General features: G+C 37.5%; 1 protein-coding gene across 1 annotated transcript; it reads left to right on the forward strand.

Moving 5' to 3' along the window:
* Nucleotides 1-628: 628 nt before the first annotated feature.
* Nucleotides 629-9,762, forward strand: ces3 (carboxylesterase 3; the record flags this gene model as incomplete). Its single annotated transcript, XM_035665275.1, is given in 12 exon segments — nucleotides 629-721; nucleotides 4,366-4,567; nucleotides 4,673-4,811; nucleotides 5,237-5,370; nucleotides 5,520-5,673; nucleotides 5,786-5,890; nucleotides 6,568-6,669; nucleotides 7,252-7,392; nucleotides 7,539-7,619; nucleotides 8,625-8,766; nucleotides 9,059-9,208; nucleotides 9,690-9,762. Coding segments are annotated over 12 exon segments (1,490 nt in total), but the record flags the coding sequence as incomplete, so codon positions are not given.

The following is a 9,762-nucleotide window of genomic DNA, read 5'->3' on the forward strand; positions in this document are numbered from 1 at the left end:
CCAAATATGCAGTCGAAGGGGCAGAAAATAATAATAAGAATTCCTTCAATAACAATAGAGCCTTGCACGGGTCAGTGCTCGGTCCCTAAATATAACCACAGTCTACAGTATGTGTATAACCGACAGAGGCCCACAGCATAATTCCAGCAGTTAATTTCCTACAGTCAGTTTCCATTCTAATAAGAACAATTAAATAGATATAAATAATTTAATTTGTTCTAAACCTAAGAGAACATTGTGTGTTTGCAGTAATATCAGTACAGAGAGCATTATAGAAATGATGGTTTGCAGCATTGAGCTGTAGTGGTCAAAGAGCAGGATTCAGTTATTTTTGACTCAGCGGTCAGAGTTCTGCTTGTGTTGCATTGAGGGTTCAATCAATGAAAATTATACTATTTGCTGAGCTGTGGTTGTGTCATAATGAGGTTGTTTGTGATGTGTGTATGGGAGTTAGAGGTTGAAAGTGCATGTACTCTATGTTTGTATATATTCAGAATTGTAAGTGTGTGTGTGAGAGAGAGAGAGAGAGTGAGAGAGAGAGTGTGTGTGTGTGGGAGGGGTGGTACTGTACTAGAGGGCCGGGACAGGGGCAGAGAGGGCTTTTTCTCTGAAAGCACGCTGTTCTTCTCTGTCTTTTCTTCGAGCGCGGTCAGGATGAGAACAGCACTGTTCATTGTTTATCTCCTTTCTGCGCTGACAGAGATAGCACAGGCAACACCAGGTAAGAACACACTTTATTTTACCTCATATTAGGGCAAGACATTCTGATGCACCAGCCACTGCATATGACAGATACGTACGGTCATTGTACAGTTTTCTAATAACTCTGCAGCCCCAGGGATGTCAAGAACGATCAAACAAAAATAAGTTACATAAGACCAAGCATATTGACATTTGACTAAAAGAAACATTGTTCCCACTGTCAGCTATATAACAATAACAGCCTTGTTGTAGCTTGACCTGTGTTTGTTTAGGGAATTTTGAAAGGGCTTCATAAAACAATAAGTGGATTATGGAATTTTCCAAACCCACCAAGTAATCTCTGTAATGACGTTACAGTTTTGTGGCAATGCCACACTGTAAAAATACTCCTGTTGCAAGTAAAAGTCCTGCATGAAATGTAGTTTGTCAAAGTGGAGCTAGTAACACCTTTTTTAGAAGACGATGAAGATGTGTGTTTAAAATTTAGGAGGATCTCTTGTATGTTATGTTTTCATTAGTGTATATTCGCCTGAATATAAGAATCTTTGTGTTTTCATTACCTTAGAATGAGGTCATATTTTATCTACAGAGGGAGCGGGTTGCCTACCTTCGAGTCTGCCATGTTTAAGTAGCCCAGAATGGACAAACCAAACGCTGGTTGTGGCTGTTCAGGTTTTTCGCACATTTTGTGGCTACCCCAGTTTCTCTTTCACAGTTGGAGTGGGATAGTGAAGCGAGTGATTTGCAATCTGCAACAACACAGCTAGAGCCTCCTACACACTACACTAATCAATCACTCCAGCTGTCAATAAATGTAGTCAAAAAGTATAAATATAATAGAGCATAAAGTGGAATACTTAAATAGAAGTACCTAAAATGTGTGCTTAAGTACAATACTTACAGTAATTGTACTCTGTTACTTTCCACCACAGTTTGACACTCCTCATACAATTCTCTTTAACAACATGCAGCTCTACACATTCTACACTCATTCTACCAGAACTCTGGTGAACCTTATACCCAACAAACTGTCAACACAATTTGATAAAAACCACTAACAACAACAGGTAGCATAACAGAGGTGTATCTAGAGGGTTAGCATGGGGTGGCAGCTGCCTGGCCACCCTAGTTTAGTTTTAAATGTAACACTTTTATTTAGACAAACAATTAAGACTCAGTGATAGGCTAGCATTCACTGATAAAAGACATATATTTGGATGTGTTTTGATTTGGAAATAAAATAATTTATAGATTTCTAATGCTGCCCCATTGAATGCTACACAACAATATAATGTTTTTGAGTTCAAATATCTTAATTTGGAAGAAAATACTGATATATGTGATTGGTTCTGACCAATTTGAAATGCATTCCACATTCCAAAAAAAGTGTTCTATTCTTTTCTGTATTCAGACACAAGTTTTTATCTGTATGACACATTATGTCCTCTGTAGAATACACCTGGGTTGGCCTTCAGTGGTTGGTCTTTTATTTTGTTTTTTTGTTGATGTAGCCAAATATAGCAAATAGCTGTCTTTGTGCTGGAATTTGCACTTAAATATAACATATTTATATAACTTAAAATGAAACAAAAACATGTCCGACGGAGTTTAGCTGGTGGTTGGCTTTGAATGAGAAAGCAATTCATGACTCACATAGGCTGCTGTTGAGCTGACTAAAGAGTTTTGGAAAGTGAAGTCAGTATTGAAAATTAGTTGTCCGTAAATGTATTCTTGGATGTTAGCCTACTTTGCATTACCATCTACCATTCTCCAAAGCCTACTAAAATGTTTTGGGTTTCTAAAATGTGTTTTTCTAAAGATTTCCACAATGCTAACACAATGCTAATGTGCTAGAAAGTATGGTAAAGGAGACTGCAATATCAATTTGAAAGCATGCATTTAATGAGAATTTACATAACATAAGATAATCCCATTGCTACAGTATGAACCCCTCTCACTACATACTAACTGTATGCAGTATTCATGTTTTTTCTCCATTTAGTGTACAAGAAATGACGACTTTGGAAGGTCTTTATCGACTGAACTTCACAAATAGGACACAAACTGTGTTTTTAATATATATATATTTACTGTTTTAAAGGACTAGTATGTAGAATTTAGTAGCATCTAGTGGTAAAGTTGCAGACTGCAACCAACTGAATACCACTCCCTTTCCAAGCATTAAGGAGAAACTACAGGGCCGTGAAAAACTAGACTAAAACTAGAGCCAGTGTTTGGTTTGTCAACATGGCGCACTCTGTAGAAGAGGACCCGCTCCCTCAGTAGATAAAAAACAGCTCATTCTAATTCCCAGGTCATCAAATACAGACACTTTGGCAAACCAAAAGTATTAACTACTATAATCAAGTTACCAATATTGACACTGGAATGACTTTATATCTAAAATAATAATTGATGTCAAACTAAATATATGCTGGTAAGAGCCCTCAACATTAAAATCAGATGTTCAATCGAGCACAGAAGGAAGAACTTTCCCACTTCAGATGAATGTGAAAACATCCTTCTAAAGTAAAACTCTGCACATACAGCATTCAAACAGCACACTGTAGGAACAAGAACAAACACTGATTTCTGACTGGAGGGGAACTTTAGGCATACTTCATTTTATAACATTTCTAGCATGAACATACTCAAAACAGCTTCAGACTTTATAATGACATCACATATATCACTGCAAAAACAGCCCTTCTAGAAAAATAAATATTCTTAAATATAATAAACATTTTCTTGTATTAAGCAAAAAAATCTGCTAAAGGTGTAAGACTAGGCTAGAATTCTTAAAATTAGCATATAAGTGTAGCCACTGAAAAACTAATAGTAATGGGCCTTAAAACTAGAAAAATGCCCAAACTGTAAGCCAGTTGTGCTTATTACAAGCAATGAAAACTCAGTTTTTTAAGATAGACTTTATTGAAATAAATATTTTGGTCACTTTATTAAGCTGAATTTAAGAATTTGTACCGTAGTCTAATAATTAGCTAAAGTATTATCTTACAATAAGACACAATTTCTTCAAACAGCATAATAAAAAAAATGAAGGCACCAGAAACATTCTTATTTTTAGCATTTTTTATTAAACAATGAAAAACTAAACAGCTGCTTCATTTCCAACACTAGGACAGGATTACTTTTTCTTAAGGACAATAATCTGTTCCTCTGCTGGGACATTAGGCAACCATTGTTGTTACTGTTTAAATCAAGCGCAGAATTAGCTGTAATAGCTTATTAATGATCTTATTATTAGGTATATGTTCTGAAAACGATAATACTTTAATGCATAACATGCTAGTTTTTTTACTCTTTTAAGATTCCTTTTTTTGCAGTGTACATGTTTAGGTTCCAAGGTCCAAATGCATGGGAACCTCCACAAACACAACATGTAATAACAATGGAGATACATATCAGAGGAAAATAAATAGGAGCGAATATTGCACACATCCATAGCATAATGATGTATTAACAGTATATAACTTGAATTTAAGAGTTCAAGCGATTCAAATGTTATTTTACATCAGACATGTAAATTCACAGGCTTTGTGTGTAAATATATTCATAATTTCACGTATTCTAAATATCTGTAAAATAAACAGGGAAAACCTTATAAAAACACAGCTTTTTTTTACAGTGCACTTGTATCTTCAGCAGGGAGCATCGACCTTGTGGTTTCTCTGAAAAATGGCCAAATCCGAGGGGGATATGTGGCGGTGAAAGGCACAGAGCGGAGGGCAAAGGAATACCTGGGAATTCCCTTTGCCCGCCCCCCTGTGGGGCCCCTCCGCTTTGCTGCTCCCCAGGACCCAGATCCTTGGGAGGGGGAGAGGGATGGCACACACCAGCCCCCCATGTAAGACTAAATGACCTCTGAATCCCCAAAGATCACACAACATGACAAGATCTGAGTTTTTTTCTCTTTGGATGACACACACTTCTTCTTCTCTCTCTACTTCAGGTGTATCCAGGATCCAGAAATAGTTGTGAATGTTTCTAGGACTATGTCAATGCAGTACACGCCACTAGAGCTTTCAGAGGACTGTCTGTATCTGAATGTGTACACTCCAGCTGAGGCAACACAAGGGGACAAACTGCCGGTGGGTTACAGAGACAGCGTGGAGGATGTGCATGAGTGGACAAAATAACAGAATGCCCTCACAGTGTTGTTGTACTGGACTGGATTCTAATGTAAGGTGTTATTTTGTCCACCCCCTGTCTTTATGCTGAGTTTAGAGCTGTTCATTGTGTAATATTAAATGTTTAAGCTGCTCATTAACAGAGCTTGTTTGAATTTACCATTCAAGTGTCTTCATGGTAACACAGCGCCAGTGGATGGTATTGGTATCAGCTCAGTGAGCTTGTTACAGTAGATTTTGTGGTGTGATGCTGCCTCTGTTTATTGCTCAGATGAACATATACTGACTGTCTGTTTATCTATATTTATATTGTATTGTTCTTCTTGAGATTTCGTGTGAAGAGAGGTGGGGAGGTCAGCATGTTCTTGTGTTTTGTTGTGTGTCAGGTGATGGTGTGGATCCATGGAGGAGGTCTGGCGATGGGCGCAGCTTCTCAGTATGATGGGGCTCCATTAGCTGCTTATGAAAACATAGTGATGGTTATTATCCAGTATCGCCTTGGCATTCTGGGATTCCTGAGGTAAGTAACTGTGTAGCTCCTCACCGTTCTGTCACAGGTTTCAAATAAAGAAATAAACTGTATCACAGTGGTCATTTTTCCAGACGTTTCTTAGTGAAATGACTCTCTAAGAATCCAAACCAAGTGTCTTTGCTTTTCCTGTCCCGAAGCACTGGAGACGAACAAGCTCAGGGCAACTGGGGATTCTTGGATCAGCTGGCAGCTCTAAGATGGGTGCAGGAAAATATTGAGGCCTTTGGCGGCGATCCACAAACTGTCACAGTCGCTGGAGAATCTGCAGGGGGCATCAGTGCATCCATACTGGTAAAAAAAGAAAGGAGAAAGGAAGAAAGAAAACATTCAAGTGCATCTTTCGTTTGTTATGTATCAGGTCCATTTGTTAAGTCATTGTTTATTTATCTTTCCTTATGAGCAGACTCTGTCTCCACAAGCCAAAGGATTGTTTCAGAGGGCAATTTTTCAAAGTGGAGTAGCCACACTGGGGACCTACACTACAAGCCATCCTTTGAGTTACGCCAAGGTACTGTAATATGTAAACTGAGTAAGAATTGATTTAGAAACAACAGAACACACACAGCAACGTTAGCGTTTACGTCCATCTAATGGATTTAAGACTAATATTCACTCTCCTCAAATACTTACTTCTCCTCTCGGTTTTTATATCATTAAAAACCTGGCTTTTTAGTTGCTGCATTCACTTCACTTCAATTCTAGTTCAATGGCTAATTGCTTTTGATACTGGACTAAGTTTTACACTTATTAGAAAAAACATTTTATTTAATTGACCCTTCCCGGCCATTTTTGCTCTGTGTTCCAATAACAGTTGAGCAAACCTTGGTCCGAACATCGGTCGACTTTCTCCTTTCCTGTACTATGTGCTAGGCTAAGACAACCACATTTTGAAGATTGAAGTTAAAAGATAAAACCATATCACATATTAAGTTACTATGTTAGTTAGCAAATGCTGGTTTTTTACTTGCTAATTATTAATTGTTTTTTTTTAAGTATCATTTGATTTGTTGTGTTTGAGTGTAATGATTTTTCTTTCCAAAATTATTTGAAAAATTACACACAAATTTAAGAAATTTCAGTATTTTTAAATTGTGAAAGGCAAACTTTTTTTATACAACTTCCATATGTTACAGATTAAAATTAGTAATGATTTTCTATTGTACATTTACTCTACCTTATACCTAGATTGTAGCCAACCTTACTGGATGTGACCGCAGTAGCACAGAGGAACTGGTCCTATGTATGAAGGGGAAAAGTAAAGACGAGCTGGTCGATGCAACTAAAAGGGTAAATGATTGTGAAGATATACAAGCAGGTGTTATAGATGTAGTTGACTTTAATTTGATTGTGTGTTTTATTTTATGTTACATATCCTAGATTAGGGGTCTAGCTCTTTAGCCCCTCTCCAGTGGCTCCATGTGGCTTTGAAAGAAATGTATATGGAAATGTATAATTGTTATTTTCTTACCTTTTAATTTTCATTTTATCATTGTTGCCTAAAGTAATTCTTAGATTCTCCAATTATAAAAAAAAGAAGAAGAAAAATAAGAAAAAAGTAGCCTATACCCAGAATAAAATAAATGTTTTTGCATTTTGTTAACTAAAATATTTGTTGAAAAAAGGCATGTATGGTGTCATAGTATGACAGCTGAGCTTGAAGATTTCTGTAATTCAGATAACAAATCTAAAGTTATATTCAACTAAATTTGGTAAAGAAAGCTGCTGTAAATACTATCAAAATTTCAAATGTCATGCCTGACTTGAGCCACAAGATGGCAGCCTGTAAACACTCATTAAAAGTTGTGTTTCCCTTGCCTTCATCAAGTTTGCCATAATGGCACTGTTATGTAAATCCTTTCTTGTGTTTAGATGAGAATCTACCTGGGAGCCGTGGTGGACGGCGTGTTTCTGACTGACACAGCAGAAGAGCTTCTCAAGAGGAAAGAAGTGCTGAAGGTTCCAGTGATGATGGGAATAACCAACCATGAGTTTGGATGGATCCTGCCTCAGGTCACACAGTGTTCAGATACAATGCACTTTACCCAGCCCCTGTGATAATTCCATCATTCCCATAATTTCTGCCAGTGTCACTCAATCTTCAGTGGTGGTTTTCTCGTTCTAATGCTGAGGCCAATATTGTCTCATGTTGATCACAGAGCTTTGCCCCTCCTGGCTGGGAGAACGGTATGAACAGAGAGTCCGTGCTGGCAGTGGTGAACATGTTCAATCCAACAGGGGTGAGCTCTGTAATGATAATTATATATATATATATATATTTATGTATATACTTCTCTATTGAGTTTAAACAAAGAACACAACCCAGAATATCAATACCCATCCAAGACAAGAAATACAAAATAATAATAAAAAAAAATAGAAAATTAAAGAGAGAGAGAGAAAAAGAATAACAGAATTAAACCTAATATAATATACAAAGTATTATAATTAATCATATGAAATTAAGTAAAGCATTGTTTGCAGTCCACATCCCTTTAGAAGTACGTTTTTCAGGTCTGCAGGTCTAGAAATCTAGAAAAGGAGACCAAACCTTCAGGAATAGCTCATCTTCTCCTTTTGAGACAGTCTGTAATCTTTCATGGGGGAGAGTGTTAAAAATCCCTCTGTACCAAAGGGTAACATTTGGCAGGGGGTCTTTGATCCAACTGTGCAATATGCACCTTAAAGCAATTAAAATGAGTTTCTCATAGAGTTTGAGGTGTGATGCAGTGAGATGTAACTCCCTATAGGGAAGGCCCAAAGGAAAACAGATGGATTAGTTCTGATTGAAGCTGGAGAGCTGTTTTTATATATATTAATTTATTATGACAATTTTGAGTTTAATCTGACTGTTTAAAGTTGCAGTAGGTAGTTTTTATAAAAAACGTTTTGTCATATTTACTGAAACTTTCACTATATCCTGACAGTAGTACATGAGACAGATAATCTATGAAACAATTAGGTTCTTCTGGCTCCTCCTAGTGCCCCTAATGGCATTTGCAAGAATCAACCAGGTCTGAACAAAAACGTCCATATTTACACAAAAGCTTCAGTTTATGCAAAATGCACCTCATAAAATAAAAGTGTGACTTCCACATTGTGTAATAATTTATTACAAAATGTGGGGAATGTATTGCATATTGGGTTCAGGCAATGTTGCATATTGTTACCAAATGTTATGACATAATGAAGTGAACATTTATTACAGTTATTACATAATATGTTGTTACACTTCCCTGTTTCAGGCCTCCTCTGTCAACAGACTCATCACAGATGAATACCTTAAAGATACTAAAACACCAGAGGAGATCAGAGACGGATTCACTGAGGTCATGGGAGACCTGCTGATGACGCTGCCTGTGGTGAAGGTGGCCGGGTACCACTCAGGTTAGAGGGGGGCAAAGCAGAGAGAGAGCATCTCGACAGCACAGTGAATAAGTGATTGTGTCACGTTTAAAGGCCTGTGTATTCTGTCGATGTTGGTGCAGTTTGCTGGTACAGATTATAGATTACTGGATGCTCCTTTAATCTCATTTCAACCTGGTATGGGGAACGCTGTGCCTTACAGAGTTCATGCATTGATCATTACCCACAAGGATTAGCTAATTGCTCTTGATCTTTGAACTTCATCTCAGCCCGAGCACACACCTCTCCTCCTTTCTCTCCCTGCTGAATTTAGATGCGGGCGTTCCAGTTTACATGTATGAGTTTGTACACCGTGCTGAGATACACAGACACACCAGGCCCAGCTTTGTGAAGGCAGATCATGCAGATGATGTTGGATTCATGTTTGGTGGATGCTTCTGGAACGGACACATAAAAATCATAGGTAGGTTGTGTGTAATATGCTACCCCGAATATATATCTATAGATATATATCTATATATATATCTATAGATAGATAGATTAAATGGGCACTTCTGCTCTTGTATTTTCTCATTAAAAATGTATGTGTGAGGGCCTAGTAGGTAGGGATTGAATATAAAGAAAGTTCTGGACTTTTTGGAATGGATGGGAGCAGGGGTGGCAGCTGCCGTCCTAAAAAATGCCTGGCCACCCCAGTTTGGTGTCAAATGCTGTCAAATTTAAATTAATTAAAAAGAAATAAGGTGCTGAAAAGCGGAAATTAATTGAATGATCTCTTAAGGCCACATTTTAGACTTAGTGGCTTAAGTTCTATTCAGTACTTTACTAATGTGCCACAATAATGTTTTTGAGGTCAAATAGCTTCATATGATGTCACTTTAGCTCACAGCTAATTGGTATCAGTATTAGATTTTGTGATTAAACTCCTTCGTCCCAATCTTCAGGCAACATTACCAAGGAGGATGAAAGACTTTGTAGGACCATGATGGCATACTGGGCCAACTTTGCCCGTGCTGG

This window comes from Morone saxatilis, unplaced genomic scaffold, assembly GCF_004916995.1.
Source record: "Morone saxatilis isolate NCDOM2014 unplaced genomic scaffold, NCSU_SB_2.0 Contig2, whole genome shotgun sequence".
Taxonomy (NCBI): Eukaryota; Metazoa; Chordata; class Actinopteri; family Moronidae; genus Morone; species Morone saxatilis.